The following is an 18,394-nucleotide window of genomic DNA, read 5'->3' on the forward strand; positions in this document are numbered from 1 at the left end:
TTTTTCGTGTATGTTTATTTAATACCGGATGTGATCATAGGGGGTATTATCATTTTTTTACTTAAGCTGTTTGTCTGTTAACATAGAAATACAATTGCGTTAGTTTTGCCTATAACTTAACGGCCAAAATTTTTTGTACTGTTTGACGTGTAAATCATATTGGATGGAATAAAAAAAACGCAACTGAATGCTATGAAGCTCTGCTTTGTATATACTCTAGTTTTGCTAGACACTTTCATAAAAAAAGCAGCTACAAGTCAGGTAACTGGTTAAATAAATCTAAGAAATAAGATGATGACGGTAGTAATAATGATGAAAAATGAGAAACTAAAATGAAAAAGAGGAAGAAGAGAAAAAAAATGACGGCGACAACAGTGACGATTTCAATAACGATAAGACGGCAATAACAATAAGAGCATGTTTTTTAACGACGGTAATTGTGTCATGAAGGGTATCATCACATCATGATTGTCTCATAAATCATAATGCGATGATATTTGTCTCAAGCGATTGGGACGTTTTGCTTATGCAATATTAATATTTTATTTCAGGTATATGAGGGCTTTAAATTCTCGCCAAGTGAAGAATTTCGTGAGTTTTTTTGGTCTAGTTTTCATAAAAGTTCAATCTTATTTAAAAAATTAAAGGGAACCCACGTGTAGAATGTTTGTTTACGCCATAATTAGCGTTGTATGGTTATGTAAGACAAAGCAGAGAAATAACTGATCTGTTTATATTAACTTGATACCATATATTTGTATGGATTTTTTTTTTTTCCTTCATTTGTCATAAAGAACTATATTTTGATGTGTTAAGGATTAAAAAAATGTTCTACACACACTCACACCCTCAGGCGCACATATCGTTTGTTTATTTTTTTTTGTATCACAAACATTTAAGAACTAATTGAAGATGAATTAGTGGTAACCACAATCTCACTATTTTTAGGTGATAGTTCAAATGTTTTACAACAGTATGAAATAATCTTACCTATTGAGTTATATGGTGAGAATCTTAAAGGATTACCTGCTGGTAGCAGAGCATTCCAGGTAAAAGTTGTATCTGTAAATGTTATTTATAACCATAAATTACTGTATAATTTAGTTTTTTGTATAATTATAAGTCTTTTTTTTTGTGTAATTATGTTATATCATAAAATTAGCTAAATATTTTATAAATATCATGTAAATTTTTTTTTTTTAATGCGCTATGTTTGTTTTTATAAGATTCTATACCCTAGTAAGTAAATTCATTTTACAATAATTGTTTCACTGGACTTTCAACTTTTAATTTTTTATTTGAACTATGAAAGTGTTTTATGGGCTTTAAGTGAACATGTGAACATTTTTCACATAGGTCACAGACACAACCATGAATTTTTTAAGCCAGGCAATGTTTTGTCAAAAAAGAGCTTATAGTAAGTAAAAGAAAAATGTTCCCCTAAAATAAGGTCTTCTAATTTCTTTTAGGAAATAAAAATTTTTAGGGCATCTTGTACTGAGTTTTATTGTATAAATATTTAGGGAACTAAAGCTTTCCTCTTTCTAGTTGTGCTCATGGTTCAGCTGTTTAATTTTATTCTGTATACTATTGTCAGTTTATACTATTTGGACAACTAACAAGGGGGGAATATTGTCTATGTAAAATAAACTGCTAATACACCATATTCAATTGAAAAGTTGATACTATTGATCAAATTTTGATAGTTTGCAGAATTTTTATTCTAATTTTTCCTAATTTATTAATAAAAACTGGGGTAAAAAAAAATTGATAAACAAAAAAACTATAAAAATCTTTCATCAATGAAAAAAATGGCACTCTTGTGGTTACTATTCACAGAGATTTTCCAGTTCTATCTTTTCAGTAAAAAAAAAAAAAAGATTAAAAGACTGGGGAAATGACTGGGGAAATGATTAGAGAGTTTTGGCTTAATAAAGCAAGCATCAAGAGAAAAGTCATCAGATCTGTGAAGCTTGGCAAACGAAAATGAATAAAATTTTCAATAGAAGTGAATTTACAATTCAGAAGGTTGTCATGAATATTTAGCCCAGGTCTTTTACCAGAACATAAATTAGAATAGTTTTATAACTTTTATTCCTTTTTTCTTTCTTCCCAAAAATGTTTCAGAATTGTTTTTTGTATTTGACTTTAAAACAGAAGGAATTCCTAATTTTTCAATTGCACCCAGTTAAGTTGGTATTATAAAAAAGTATCTTAAAGAAAATCTAAAATAGTTACAGCTTTTCTTTCTTGTTATCAGTTTTTTTAAAGGTTTTTTTTCTTTCATAAATTTATATGAGAATCCTAACATAAGAGTTTGTTTTACTACAAATATTTTATTACAACTTCTTAAATTTCTTGTCTAAAAATTTTGACAATAAAGTTAAGGTCTGTGTAAAGTTAAAGAAAATATATAGAAGGGTTATGTTTTATCAAAATATCATAGTTTCCATACTGTTTGGAAAAGCTGGAAAAGAAATTTTGTACCTTTTCAATTTTTGGAGAAATTTCTACATTTGCTTTTTTAAAAAAAGTGTAAAGATATGTAATATTAGAAGGTTAGGGTTTTATCAAAAATAAGTTATGATTTTTATGAATTCATTGATAAAAGATCATAATTTCCTGACCTATAAGAAATAAAAGGTTGTTACAGAAATAGTGCGCATATTTTAAACCTACAATAGTTTTAAGTTGAAAAAATAAGCTGTTTTTCTATTTCACTACTTAAAATGATATATTTTTCAGCCTGAAAAAACAAGGTTTTAAAAATCGATAAAATTGGAATAAAAATGCTGTGGACCCTATAAAAATGTTATGCTATTCATCAAAAGACTTGTGGGCTAGACATTTTTATGTTGGTATCTTGAGGTTTTCTTTTACTTATTTAGATACCAGCATTTGGAAGTATTTACATAATTGTTATTCTACCACAACTGTACTTTGAGGGGGTCGCTGTGCAATACGTGAATTCAAATAGCTTTTTCCAGCACAAAATTTTAACAAACCAAACTTGTTTTTACACTGGACCATCAAATGGAAACTCAAGTCTGATAATTGCTCTTAGTTATTGTGATGGTTTAGTAAGTTCAGAAAACTTCAATAGAACAATTATTATCATAATAATTTTGTTAATGTGTTAGTAAGGACATATTTAAGTTTTATTATTATTATTTTTATTATTAACAAAATTAGTTCTTTTTGTTATTTAATGTTATGGAAACAAATATTTTCAGGAAGGATTCATTAAGACTCAATCAGATGAGTTCTTAATTCAACCCATAAAAACTGATATTTCTAACAATGATTGGATGCCCAAAAGACACATAATTTATCATGCAAAAGATATTTACATTAATATCTCTGATGGTGGGATCATGTTTGAAGAAGCTGATAATGGTACATATAATAGTGCTAATATATTTACATACACAATCAAGTTGTAGCAAATAATTTTTACTATATTTAAATTTAAAGCAGTAATAAAAATAGCATCAACAGTAATAAAAACAAAAATTTTTATTGTAAAAATACTTTTTTTTATATTTGTGATTCAAAAACTTTTTTTCATACTTGTGATTGACAAACTTTTTTTTAATACTTGTTGTTCTATTTTTTTTTCATACTCTTAGATTGCAATATTTTTTTAATGATTTTAATTGCATAAAAAATGTTTAACTATCTTATGATGCTCAAAAAGAAACTAATAACAATCTCAAAACATTTAATTTTTTTTAGTGTTCTTTATGTTTTATGAATTAGTTCTTTCGAAATTTATTTTTACCGAAAATTTGTTTGACTCTTTGGTTCTTGTGCTTTGAAATTCTTTAATATGGTTTTCTAATAAACAAGTCTATATAGGGGTATCTTTAGTTTTAAAATTTCATTTAAGTGCATAATGTGAGAATTGCTGGGGAGAAAAGGCATCGGTTTCGTAGAAATGGTTATGAAAGTTTTTTAACCTTTATCAATAGATCTGGTCGCAGAGTTCAAGTAATGAATTTATATTTTACTTAAATCTATTTGAAGCTTGAAATGTTTTTTATAAATTCTGACTTTTATATGTTTTGTTTAGTTAACTTGTTCTGGTATTTAAAATGCATTAATTGTTGCCATAAGCTATTTGTTTATGTTTTGTATTAAAAATCAGATGGAATAAAAGTTAACAGATTTTTTTTAGCTCTTTTACTTTGATTCTTATGGCAAAGAGTTGCCTTTTATGATGTTTTTGGTAAATGAACGGAGAAGTGTGAATACATTTCTTGGAACAAAATGGTCAGTAAAAGATGAGAAAACAAGTCAAACACTTCTTATTGATGGAGCAAAGTTTTATAAAGCTCGACAAAACCAACCAAATCAACGATTTACTCTTGTAATTACTACTCCAGGTCAGTATGTTATCAGCAGAGTTTATTTTGTTTTGAGGTGTTTTATTTAACTTAAAATGCTAATCTTTATTGATATAATAACTGATACCACAAAATGATAATTGATTGGTATAATTTAATTTGATTAAAGTCAATTAGACTGAAATTAAAATTTAGAGTATGTAATATATAAGGTTGATACATAGTTAGTTGACAATTTGCATCTGTAATAATGAAATGAGCAGTATATAAATATGATGGTGATTATGTTTCAAACTGATGATAGTCTTTAAAAAGCATTAGATACTCATGTATTAACCATCAACATAAATGTTACAAATTTATGTATTCTTTTTATTTTAGCTGGTATGACATTTGAAGATACCACTGAAAACAATAATGTTGGAACATCTGACTATTTTGCAGAAGTATTAGTTATTGCTGATCAATCATTGACTCAATTTCATGGGAAAAATGCACTTGAGAAATACATACTAACAATGTTTAATATTGTAAGCACCTATTTGTTTTAAAATTGTTGTCTACTGTATTTGTGTGCAATAAACAATTTTTAATAAACATTTTTTATCCTAAAATAAAACTCTACAAAAGCACATAATTGCTTTGTTTTAAACAGTTGATTGATCTTAAGAATTTTTATTTCAATAGAAAGTGTTTTTAAAGAATACTTTTAGTTTCTTAGTTTTCATTTGTTTTAAAATTGACAAAAAAATTTTCTCAATAATAAAATAAAAATACAGTATCTTTTATTTATTGTTTGGTTACAGAATAAGAAAAAAAATAGTTCAAACTGATAAATTGAAAGCATCTATAAGAAAGCAACCTTGAAAAATGTTGTAAAAAGAACAAAATTAAAAATATTTTTTAAAAATACTAAAATAGCAACAATAATAAATATTTGATGCAAGAGACTGATAAGCATATATAACTTCAGTTATATTCAATAGGTTGCTTTACAATGTTTTTTTTTTTATGTTTTATTTTTTAATCTTTAGGCTGATATTGTATTCAAAGACAAATCATTTGGGATCAGGCTTAACATGCATCTTGTCAAGATTGTTATCATTGAAGACAAACAAGTATTTGATTTATAATAAAGAAAATAGGGAAACAATAAAGGTTTTTTGTTTCAGAAAAAATATTTGCTTTAAATTTTAGTTTATAATTGTGTCTTATTTTTTACTTAATGTTTTCATACTTTCTTGTCTCATTTTTAGAATTCATTTTCTGTATATAAAAAAAATCCTTCAAGATCATTAACATCAGCATGCAAATTTGTATCTACACTGCATGGGGCTGACAATGATTTTGAACATTTTGACTTTGCAGTTATTTTGACAAGGTACTATGATTTTGAAAAATTTGTGTTTTATAAAAAATATTTAACAAATATAATTTTTATGAGTACTAAGTTTTTACATAGTTATATTTTGATAAAGTCACTAACCAATTATAACTAATTTGGTATTGTGTTTTATATTGCAACATCCTAAAAAAAATATGAATAAATCTATATCTACTCTTAAATAAAATTTGTGTATAGTTTTTTTAAATCCCCTCTCCCCCACCTACTCACCCTATTTTTTCTTCTTTGTAGAGAAGATTTTGGACCTTCAGGTAAAATTTTCTATATTTTGTTATTCATAATTACTTTCTTAAATTTATAATTTCAGTAGTTCTTGCTTTATACCATTGGCTTTTGTTCTAGTTTGATTTAGACAAGATTTGTTTAAAGTTGAAAAACCAAAAAGATTTGTAAATAACATGTTTTAACTGGGTTTTTTTTATTGTTTTACAAAGTGCTTAACATGGCAGTTTATATTTAATTGTATTGCTAAATCTAGGTTATGCCCAGTTATATAGTATGTGCTCAAAGGGAAGAAGTTGTGTTCTGGTTAGAGATGAAGGGCTTACTTCAGCATTTATTATTGCTCATGAAGTAGGACACTTGTAAGTTGCAGTTGTTACAATTTTAAGAAGATTATTGCCATCAAAAGATAATAATTACTTTTAGCCTGCATTAAGCTTTTTTTGGTAAATACCTTTTAAATAACTGATTTAAAAAAGGTTGGTGGCTACTAACATAGACTCTATATATTCTTTATTGTATTATTCTACAGTTAAATTTGTATTTACTAGGTTAGGTTTAGACCATGATGGTGAGGGAGAATCTGTTAAATGTGGTGGAGAAACAGCACGTGGCTCTTTGATGGCCCCAGTCATTGTTGCTAGATATGATCGTTTTCATTGGTCAACTTGTAGTAGTGATGTCTTAAAAGAAAATATTGAGTATAATACTTTTTATTTTTAATTGCATTAAGTGTCATGTGTAGATTATGAGTTTAAATGCAAAACACCTTGTTTCTATGAAAACATGGTTTTGTTTATTATAATATTTTTTAATAGCCTCCAGGACTGTTGTTGATTGCCCATGATTCATTCTTTCATGGATAGTGAGATTCAGGTCATGAAAATATTTCGAGAGGATCACCTTGGGATAATCTGTACCAAGATACATTAAATAGATTTTCTTTTAAAAAAAATTGGATCGCTTTTAAGAGTTGCATAGCTTACAATTCATTAAAATTTGATAAAGCTGTTTTAAACCCTTTATTTTTGAAAAATTTTAGCAAAATATGCATTTTTCATTTCTTACACATGTTATGCAGGACAGCCTTCTGAGAATCCTCCTTCCTTTTTCCTGCCTTATTCCTCTTCTATGTTTTTGTACACATGAATGTGTCTTATCTATACTCTTCCTTGTAGACTTTCTTGACTAGATCCTTAAGTATTAAAGACTAAATGTTGTAATTAAATATAATTATTATAACCAGTTTAACCATACAGTTAAATTTATGTTTCATTACTAAATCAAAATATAAATACTTGAAGCAAATCTAATCATAATCCATATTTATGTACTTTTGCCAGCTTATAAGTTCTTTTCCTGCAGCCATTGACTAATTGCAAGTTCTTCAAAAATTTCTCAAACTCACAGTAATAGTCATTGAAACCCCAGCAGTCTGGTGGAGTTTTTATCCATTGAATTTCTGTTCTCTGGTGGTTCAGATTATTGAAGACTAACCAGGACTGTAGGTTGACAAGGGAAAACAAGTTAGAGAGGCTTGTCCTTAGAGAAGTTCAGATCACTCAGTATATTAATGTCCTTAACTTGATGTCCTTAACTTGATGTCCTTAACTTGATGTCCTTAACTTGATGTCCTTAACTTGATGATTTTTGTGCAATGGGAAGAGTTTCTGCAGCCTGTGTGATGCTGTACTATCAAATATTAAATTTCTCAAGGGTACCATAGATCTTATTTGAATACATAACACATAAATGTTTGTATATAAAAAATGAAAAAAGACTTAATTTTTCTTATTCAAACATGTAACTAAGTTGGGAAAATAATCTTATTAGTTTGGAAAGGGTTTAAAATAATGTTATCAACATTTTTATGCATTGTTAATCATGCAACCTCATATTTCAGTTTCTGTATCTTTTTACAACCTTTAATATATTTTTTGCAGTTTAAATTAGAAACTCATAAAAAGAACTCTTCTTTAGAGGAAAAGCTAGCCCCATAATGATTGAAAAAGCTTTAATGATTGAATTAGGGCAGATGTACATTTTTTAGACTCTTGACCTACCCTTAAAAACAATGTAATTTTTTAATTGATCCTCTCAAAATATTTAATGATCTGAACCTGAAATATTCTAAAGGACAAGTTAGGTTAGGTTATGTCTTTAAAGTTCAACAACAAATTAAAGCATTTCATATAAAGTAGCAAAATCAGACAAAAAAGATCATCTAATTCCTATGGGGTTTGGATTGCTTTTATTAGTTGTTTTTAAAACTATATCAATTACCCTTGATGTGTTGAAATTTTTTTAAAGGAAGAGTCAGAAATCAACTCAACTAGCTCTATGGTCTCTCTAATTTCTTCATTTCCTAGTTTACAATGCTGAATCTCGACCAGACTTCTATCATTTGAAGCTTTGTTTCAGCTTGATTGTTTTCATCCTCTAAGGATAACACACAGATGTGGTGAGTTAAGTACCAGGTATAGCATCCTATATTTAAAAACAAATCACTTCCAACTTTCTTATTGACCTTTCTCAAAGTGTAGGCTGTCTTAATAGCTTTCTAATTATTGCTGGGGGCCTGGAACCCTAAAAGATTTTTCAAGAACTATGGAACATAGCAAATTGTAATGAAAAGAATTGCATCTTTCAGATGCAGTGTCTCTTTGTCTTTCAAGATATTACTAATATCTTTTGTTATATAGAGAGTGAGGGTGTAGATAGCATCTGCTAAAGCCGGTGCCTTATTTGTCAAAAACTTTGATTCCTCTGTAACAGTCTAAGAGCAGAGCCATTCTTTAAATCATCCCTTTGCCAGTCCAACTTGCATAAAATTTTCGTTTTGTTGTTTTCTTCTTAAGCTTGACATAAAGACTTGGACAATTAGTACTCTTTCCAGTAAGAGCAGCCAGATTCTGAGATGTATGTGTGTCTCCTACACATCATTGTATATGTCTCCCACACATCTAAAACATTAGAACTTTCAAAATATCTGTAAGAATTTGGACTCCTCATTTGGAAGCACATTTCCTATGAGATATATTATAAATCTCCAATGCTGGAATGGAAGTACTGTATGTAAAGTGTTCCTCATAAGTTTAGCAGTTTTAAATAATTTTATGTAAATAATGAGTGAAAGTTATTCTATATGCAAGTTAATTTTTATTGTTGAGAGGGAGAGAGAGAGAAAATAAAAAAGTTGTCCAGCTGTGTCTAATTATTGTCCATGTGTTAAAAATTTTGCATGCTTTTTTATGGCCTGGTAAAATGCTGATAAAATGCAAAAAAATCTTCAATAATTGTTAAAAAACCATTTTGTTCATTTTGTTGAAAATTATCTATATTTTATCGCTTACAGTTAAATTTAAAAAAATAATAATATATTTAGTAGTGTATTTTTTTATTTTTTTTTTACTTTTAATGTTATTTTTTTTTAGATACATTATTTTTAATTTTATGGTTGTGGTGATGCTTAAATCATTTCAAATTTTTTTAAGATTTTCAGAAATTTATTAATAGGTACTTCCAATGTCTTCTTAATGAACCCAAGCAAAAACTAATACATCAATTACAAGATGGTCTACCTGGAAAAATGTACACTTTGGATGAACAGTGCCAGTTCAATTTTAATCGACAATATTCACTTTGTAGATCTGTAAGCTTTTACAAAGATTTTTGTTTTTTTCTTTTAACTAAAATTTTTTTCTTTCTTAAACTTTCTTATACTTTTTTCTCTTTACTATGTCATGTTCTAGTTTAAGTTTGACCCCTGTCAAACTCTTTGGTGTGCTGAACCAGATAAGCCTTTATACTGCAAAACATTAAGAGGTCCTGGTTTAGATGGATCAAACTGCAATGTTGGCAAAGTAGGAAGATTAGTTTTTTTTAAATTTTTTTATTTTTTAAGAAACAAGCCAGCAATATTTTGTTTAAGATTATGTTTTAATCTCTGGTTATTTCTGTGATTGGTATATTTTAATATCGCTTCATTTTGGGTTCTAAGTAATTGCTAGGTTAAAGTTAACACTAATATTGTTATTAAAAAGATTGCATTCAAATAATATATCAAGAGAAGAGTTGCACCCTAATGTAATGGCTAATAATGTAATGACTGTAAGAGTAAACAGTTTTTAAGCTGAACTTTTGATGCTGAAATTTTATTTAAAAATTTTATTTGCGGTAGCATTGTTTGAAAGGTCAATGTGTAAGAGATGACTCTTTGTCAAATTCCTCAGCTATGTTTTACTCAACAGAACAACCAATTATTAATGGAAACTGGGGATCATGGGAGTCATGGTCTGCATGCTCTAGAACCTGTGGTATAGGAATACATATCCGAGGACGCAGCTGTTCAAATCCTAGGTAAAGTTTGTTTGAAGTATCAAATTTTTAGTTTGTTGATGATATTTTAACTTTTTTAAAAATTTTGAGTTGTTTTGCAATGGTTTTGTTAATGTTCTTCAACATTATGAGATTTCAAAACTTCTCCCTTAACTTTTTAACTTTATAATTGTTCTCTATCTTAGACCAGGACCTAAAGGAAAAACATGTATTGGTGAATCTTGGGAGAAAGATGTTTGTAGCACAGCGGTAATTTTTCAAAAATATTTCAAAGTTTATATGATAAATGTTGGTGCATGTATCAATAGTTTTTAATCAAAAGTAATTTTTGCGTAAAGTAGCACTGACATTAACATAAGTTTTGCTTTTGTTTAGGAATGTACTGTTGCTAAGTCCTTTGATGGATTAAGAAAAGAGGTATGTGAATCCATGATTGAAAAAGGTTGGACAACCTACAGTGATGAGCATCTTCAGAGAAGATGTAAGCAAACAATTCATTAAAGAGTTTAATTAATTCTATAAAATCATTTCTATAAGTTAAATTAACATTATATATATACATATATATATATATATGTATATATATGTATGTGTGTGTGTGTGTATATATATATATATATATATATATATATATATATATATATATATATATATATATATATATATATATATATATATATATATATATATATATATATATATATATATATTAGGGTGGGTCATTATGATGTAAATGTTAAGTTGGGGCTGTGAAACAGTATTAAAATGTTGCATTACAGTCTACTTATAAAAAAAACTCCTTTTGAAATAAAATTGAAGCGTGTCTTGGATCCGCAACTTTTGGGAATTAAAATTACTCTATAATCGTATAATCTAAATAGACGTGATTTAATGCTATATTTCATTACTCGATATCTTGCTACATTAAATTTAAAAACGTAAGCAGTTGTTAAAGGACAAATAGTCAGATTGTAGTAGGCAACACATAACAGCAATTTGTTTCAGTTATTTGCTAATGCTATGGCTCAAGAAGTCAGATTTAGAGTCAATTTTCGGTAATTCTGCGCGAGATTATATATATATATATATATATATATATATATATATATATATATATATATATATATATATATATATATATGTATGTATGTATGTATGTATGTAGTGTATGTATGTATGTATGTATGTATGGTATGTATGTATGTATGTATGTATGTATGTATATGCTCTGTCCAAATGTTTTCAACTTCTATTCTGTCTAAGGTACCAAAAAAGTCATTTGTTAATTTTTTTTTTTTATGTCATTTTTATGATTGTAAATAGTCATTACATACTTCAGTGTAACCACTTGGGATTTTAGTTTTAAGGTTTCATTATATCCATGAAATACACTATGTTTATAGAATTAGACAGAATTAGAGCTGGTGGAACCTTTAAAATGTCTTTTTATTTGCAAGTCTATTAACCATCCTAGGTGTATTGTATTTAAAATTTTAAAGTCATTAAAACATTAATCACTTTTATATAAATATGAATCTTCCTAATATATATGTTTTAATATATTACACACTCGGTGTGTAATATCTAAAACATATATATTAGGAAGACTGTATTAGTAATATCTAATACAGTTTATGTATTATTTAGGTATATTTAGAGCAATCATTTGCCTAATTCATCATACTCTGATATTGTTCAATGAAGATGTTTTCATTAGAATAATTTTTTAGAATTTAGAGATTATAAGTTTTCGTAGTATATTTTTGTGTTCTTTACGTTTTACTATTTTTCTGATAGTATGCTTTTTATATGAATGTATAAACCAAATTAAAGCCATATTTTAATTTTTCTAATTGTTAGCTATTCTTTATTCTCTCATGCTAGTATTTTTCCTAAGAAAAAAATTCTACATTTCAATATATCATTGGTTGTAAATATCCGGGTTATTTCTGATCGCTTTACTTGTTGTCTTGCTAACCCACTCAGTATTTTTACTTTACATCACATGAAGTCCTATATTTGTAATATAAATGATGTTTTAATTTTTAGTGCTGCTTTCAAGAGCAAATTTAAATTGCTCATTTGAATCAGGTTTTTGCAATTGGGAAAATTACAGCAAAAATAAAATTTTTTGGCAAACTCATCAAGGAGCAACACCAAGTTTTGGCACTGGTCCTGAATTTGACCATACAACTAAAACTGAAAAAGGTATAAAAAGAATGCTGCTTATCTTGCTTTAATATTTTACTCTCTGTTAAAGTATTTTTTAAAACTTCAGAATTTGTTTAATTTCTTTCAAAAGGGACTTACTTATATATGGAGGCTTCAAGTGTGCGTAATGATACAAAGAATGAGGGTGACATAGCACGTTTAATTAGTCCAATGATAAGAATTCCCCGTTTGTGTTTTTCTATGCATTATAACATGTTTGGAAAAGACATGGGTCAATTAAGAGTTGGTATACTATATGAAAACAACTCAGAAGTAATTACGTGGAAAAAAACTGGAAACATGGGCCAAGAATGGCAGAGAGCTGAAGTTTCATTTGAATCAGAAGACAATTTTAAGGTAAAACAATAGATTTTTTAGAGATTGTTATGAATAATATTTTTGATTGTTTAGAAAATAATTTTATTGAATGAATGTGTGTGATTAGGTTTAATACAAATTTTTTACTTTTCCTCTTACATTCCTAATGTTTTTTTCCAAGTTGTACAGATTTCTTTAACTTTTGTCTGGAGTGTGAAAAGTATTAAAGTTTTTTGTTGTCTAGATTTTTATAGAAGCAGTTAGAGGTATTCATTGGTCCTCAGATATTGCTGTTGATGATTTAGCTGGTATTTCTGGACTTTGTCAAGCAGAAAAGGAAGGTCTTGATATTATACAAGTTGTTAGAATAAATCTATATAACTTGAGATCTTTTATTTTACTTAGACTAATTTACTTGCAGCATTTTTACAATGGTTTCTGTGCTTGTGCTATGTGTGATATGATAGTCAACTGACATGAGAATTTCTGTTTAGCTAGAAGTCCTTGTAAACTATCTTGCCGTTCACGAGATGCTCGTCAATTTAAAATGAATATAAATGTTACAAATGGAATAAAATGCATTGATGGAAGAAGTCACGATATCTGTTTTAATGGCGAATGTTTGGTAGATATTTTAAAATTAAATTGCCAGTGAGAAACCTTCAAATTTCAACTGGTTTTTTTTATTAACATTTTCCATTTGTATTTATTTGTTTGACTTTTAAAAGTGATATTTAGTCATTTGGCTGTGACAATAAATTCAACTCAACATTAAAAACAGACAACTGTGGTGTTTGTAATGGAAATAATTCTTCTTGTGTAAAAGTAGATGGTGTGAAAGATGTATTCCCTAAAGATGGTAACTTTATACTCATTCCCTTTATTTCATGTTTTTTGTCAACTTTTTATAAGTCCGTTAAGGAGTTTTACTTTTACTGTATGTCTTCTAATTTGAATTTTAAAATCTAAAGATGTTATATAGCAGGTTACCATAAAGATTTATTCAAATGTTATTAGCTAGTCAAAATCACATTCTAAATGAATATATTTTCATTTGTTAAGCTATTTGTCAAATAATTAGTTGAATAGGTTATATTTAAGTGACAATATTTTAAGATAATTTTAAGATAATTTACAATTTGACTTTCTATTTTGCTTTTTTCTAATATTATGTTGAAATTTGTTTTCTTGATCACCTGACCTACAAGTGCAGAATTACTTTAGAAATTAAATACAAACATAAATTGAGCTGACAAAAAAGTTTTATTATTGTTATATTTCATTTTAATACAAGTTTTTTTTTCTTTTTAACTCAAAAGGTTAAAAAGAATAATTAGATGTATCCTTTAGAAATATTTTTTTTCTTATAATTAAGTATTAATAAAGGATATTTATTGGATAAAAAGTGTTAAACTAATTTTGATTTTTATTTTTGATTCATTTCAGGTTTTATTTAAGAAGTTAATTCTATTTTAGACTATGAAATAATGCAGTTGCTTCCTAAAGGTGTCACCTTTGTCAATATGACTGTCAATTTATCTCATATATATTATTTTGGCTTGAAAAAACCTGATTCAGTAGGTGCTTATCTAAGCACAAATATAGAGGATTTAATTGTGATGGGAGGATCTACTTTTCGCTTTTTAAAAGAAGATGGGATGCAAAAAATTTTTTCTGATGGACCAACTCTTGAAGTACTTCATGTTGTTGTGAGTTTGTAGTTTTACTGGGTACAAAGTTTGTTTTGTAAAATATATAATTAGGTTGTTTATTTTATTTGACTTAAATTTAAAAGTGAATTTGAAAATTGTCCTTTTTTTTATTTAACTTTTAAATTTAAGGTAAATATAAAAGTTGACTTAAAAAATTTCAACTTGCAAAAAAATAACATCAGAGTAAAAAATTCAAAAAGTTGTCAAGTTTGCATTTATCTTTTATTTGTTAATCTTCATGTTGTTTTACTGTTGTTGTTTTTTACATTAAAATGATTTATCCAAGGATTTGTCTTTAAAGATCTGCGAATCAAGTCTCCATAATGTTGTGTCTTTATCCCCCACAAATTTCACTTTAAATTAAAGTTAAAACTTTAATACTTAACTCATAAATTGAAGCCTTAGTGATAAAAGTGAAAAAGTCACATTTATGTCAATTCAAAATTATTTTGTGGTTTACAATTATCCAGTTTTTCTCTGTAGTGAATAACTAAAAACACATTTAAAAATATCACTATGGTTTTTATAACCAAGCTTTTTTAAAAAAAAACTTTCTAAAAACTAGAAATATTTTTAAATTAGGTCTTCCCAAAACAGCTAGTTTTTGATGAAGCATTAGGGTCTTCAATTTTTCTGATTGGATAGGTCAGAGCTATTGTTTGAATGTGCAAGAGTCATAAACCTCCCAAAAAGAAGAACCAGATTTAGAAATTACTAAAAATTGTGAACTTTTAAAAATAAAATAAATGTTTTGGTTTAAACAGTAACAGTAGGAAATTAAGAAGATAAAAAAAAATCTATTACTCGAATTTATTATATAACACATTTTTTTTGTTAACAAAATATAAACATAATTAGTTTTTTTATTGCTAAAATATATTCATATTTTTCTATTGCTAAAATTTTACAAGCTGCTTTTATTTACATAAAGCAGGTTTTTTTCAATTGAGTTGTATTAAGTTTATAAAAAACTTGAAATTTAAAGGTTTGTTTTAAAAACTATTAAAAATTTGTAATTTAAAGGTTTACACAACTGCTCGACAACCTGCTAACTATGTTAGATTAATATATGAGTTCTTCCAACCAAAGGATACTCCATCTTATGAGTATGTTGTTGTTGGTTGGACCAGTTGCTCAAAAAGTTGCGGAACAGGTGATTAATGTTTTGTTGTAATTCCTTTTTAAGAATTATATTATTAATTACTTTTCAAACACGATATTCTTTAATAGTTCGCTTTAACAGTGCTGTCTTTCTAACAATCCTAGTATTTTACTTTAGGTCAACAACAATCTATACTGGCTTGCAAAAACTCACAAGGAGAGGTTGCTAATACCAGCAAGTGTGAACATGTTAAAAAACCTGTTTATTTTAAAGCCTGCTATCTTGATCCTTGCCCTGAAAGGTTAGAGCGAATTGTAAATTTTTTCAATTTTTTTTAAAAGAATAATTTGTAAGTGATGAGAAAAAATGTTAATCAATGAGAAAAAACTATTTAGTTATAAATGGTTCACACATGAATGGAGCAGTTGTTCAAGAACTTGTGGGGAAGGTTCAAAATTGCGAATCGTTGCTTGCATAAAAAATGATCGTAATATTCATTATCCAAACAATCTTTGCTCACCCCCTGCTCCATTAAGCACTGAGAAGTGTAACGTTGCAGTTTGCCCTCCTGTTTTCTCATGGAGTGTTGACCAATGGTCTGCTTGTACTGTTACTTGTGGAGGTGGCGTGAGGACACGATCTATCGAATGTATTGATGAGCTCACAAATCTTACTCATAATGCTGAAAAATGTGTTCAAACGACCCGACCCGAAACTGTAGAACCATGCAACGAGTTTGAATGTGATGCATTTATTTGGGAGGTAAGAATGGAAGGGCAATGTTCAAAAACTTGTGGAGGAGGTCTGAAGTTGAGAATAGTTTACTGTGTAAATCTTCGCACCAAAAGTATAGTGCCCAATAGTTACTGCAATGGTCCATCTCCTCCAAGAATTATTCAATGCAATGAACATCAATGTCAAGAATATGTTTGGCAAGTGTATAATGTTAGTTCATGCTCAGCTACTTGTGGTCGTGGAATAGTACATAAAGAGGTGAATTGTACTAGTAAACAAACTATGAAAAAAGTAAAAGATGAGAACTGCCTGACAAAAAAACCAAATGACATAGAAGAATGTAACGTCAGACCATGTGACAAGTAAGATTAAGTTTCGCTTTGTTAAAAAAAACCTCAAAAAAGTTCAAATTAAATATACAAAACTTTTATTAAACTTATCATTTTTGTAGCTTTGTTATAAAGTACGGAGATTGGCAGCCTTGTTCGGCTCTTTGTGGGCTCGGTAATCAGAAAAGGTCTTATTCTTGCATGAGTAACGATATCGACGTTCATTTAGAGTTCTGTAGTACAAAAAATGTCACTTTTGAAAGAAGTTGTCAGACATCAGTCTGTGGGACTCCAGGTTTGATGAGGGCGTTAAAAAATTTCCATAACTGTTTTGCTTTTACAATAGGGCTCAAATAAATTGTATTATTTTCTCGGCAATTTTAGACGATCTCCATTGTGATTTTGATGATCAGAACTTTTGCAATTGGTTCAACGAACAAAGCGATCATTTCGACTGGATTATAAGTAACAAAACACCGCCATCAAATACACGTCTTTTGAGAAGTCATACTGCTGAGAAACCTTCAGGTTTTTAGTTATGATTTTAATATTTAAAATGTCAGCATTTTTATTTGCTCCTTGTTTTACTTCAATAACCTTTCAAAAAGTAGAAATCATCTTATCCGGTTTTTCTACTCATTATAATGTTAGGTCTATTTGCGTCCATCGAGTTTTCGAATTTGCGCCATGCCGCTGGCAAGGCTATGTTAGTTTCTCCTGCCATCCAACAAAATGGCGGTTGTCTTACATTATGGTACCACATGACGGGACCGAGCGTTGGCGATTTTAAAGTTTATTTAACTTCTCAAAATGATCGCAAATTAGTTTTTTTAAAAGAAGGACAACAAGGCAACGATTGGAGAAGAGGAGAGGTTGATATACAGGCAGCAGAAAATCCAGTAAAGGTAAGCGAATAGATCATGTGGTTTTTTACTCGAGCAACCTTTTAAATGGGTGTTAGTTTTGTTTGTACTTAAAACCAATGGCTGAATTCATAAGATAAATTCGACTTTTTTTCAGTTTGTTATTGAGGCTAGCGTAGGTGAGGGAATATACGGCGAACTAGCGTTAGACGAGATTTCGTTTTACGCAGACAGATGTCAAGATATACCTCTTCCTTCTCAAAAAATAAATGGTGAGCTGTTAAAAAAATCTGTTTTTAGGCTGCAATGATTTAATTCATTTTTAAATCAATTTTCATGTACTTTTTGATTAAGAACATATTTTTAATTATTTTATAAAGTTCTTTAAAAATGTATTAGAGAAACATTTTACATAAAGTAATTCTCCGTACTTTTTTCAATATATTAGATAATTGTAAAGAGGTTTCTCCATACTGCAGTCATCCTGAAAAAAGAATCTATTGTTTGGACAGTTCAGTATATCGAGCTCTGTGCTGCAAATCATGTGCTGAGTTCCTGTAGTCGTCTTCATTAATTTCTCGGATTGTTAAAATTGAAAATATCGTGCATGTGTGTACAACTAAAGAATGTTACGATCATTTGGAAGTCATCAATATAATTCGGGTTCAATCAAATGTCTACCAATTATTGAAATGGTTATAAATCAAGACTCGTTATTAATTGAATCAACTTTGTCAACAACTTGAATTGAAATTTGCTCTCGTGTCTTATCTTTTATTCATCTAAAGATTTATATTTTTGAAGTTTCTATTT

General features: G+C 28.2%; 1 protein-coding gene across 4 annotated transcripts; it reads left to right on the forward strand.

The window, feature by feature from the left end:
- Positions 1–75: 75 nt before the first annotated feature.
- LOC145180997 (A disintegrin and metalloproteinase with thrombospondin motifs 3-like) lies at positions 76–18,394 on the forward strand. 4 transcript variants are annotated; one of them, XM_080055977.2, is made up of 32 exons: positions 76–261; positions 552–591; positions 949–1,049; positions 2,889–3,080; positions 3,234–3,396; positions 3,890–3,990; positions 4,178–4,385; positions 4,728–4,876; positions 5,381–5,464; positions 5,603–5,727; positions 5,983–6,002; positions 6,230–6,335; positions 6,525–6,674; positions 9,490–9,625; positions 9,726–9,836; positions 10,154–10,332; positions 10,497–10,560; positions 10,687–10,792; positions 12,361–12,519; positions 12,614–12,879; positions 13,085–13,181; positions 13,335–13,465; positions 13,579–13,699; positions 14,317–14,549; positions 15,576–15,705; positions 15,832–15,955; positions 16,050–16,751; positions 16,841–17,013; positions 17,103–17,246; positions 17,370–17,623; positions 17,739–17,853; positions 18,030–18,394. In XM_080055977.2, exons 1-32 carry the CDS (start codon positions 193–195, stop codon positions 18,140–18,142), a joined length of 4,866 nt encoding a protein of 1,621 aa, XP_079912103.2. In that variant the 5' UTR covers positions 76–192; the 3' UTR covers positions 18,143–18,394. The 4 variants fall into 4 exon arrangements, 3 of the variants coding, with proteins under 3 accessions (XP_079912103.2, XP_089934484.1, XP_089934485.1); XM_090078358.1 differs by having other exon boundaries at positions 89–261; positions 4,167–4,385; XR_016449740.1 differs by lacking the exons at positions 16,841–17,013; positions 17,103–17,246; positions 17,370–17,623; positions 17,739–17,853; positions 18,030–18,394 and having other exon boundaries at positions 13,339–13,465; positions 16,050–16,365.

Source organism: Hydra viridissima, unplaced genomic scaffold (genome assembly GCF_058129835.1).
Source record: "Hydra viridissima isolate aposymbiotic clone 2 unplaced genomic scaffold, HvirCarnegie_v1 scaffold_2, whole genome shotgun sequence".
Classification (NCBI taxonomy): domain Eukaryota; kingdom Metazoa; phylum Cnidaria; class Hydrozoa; order Anthoathecata; family Hydridae; genus Hydra; species Hydra viridissima.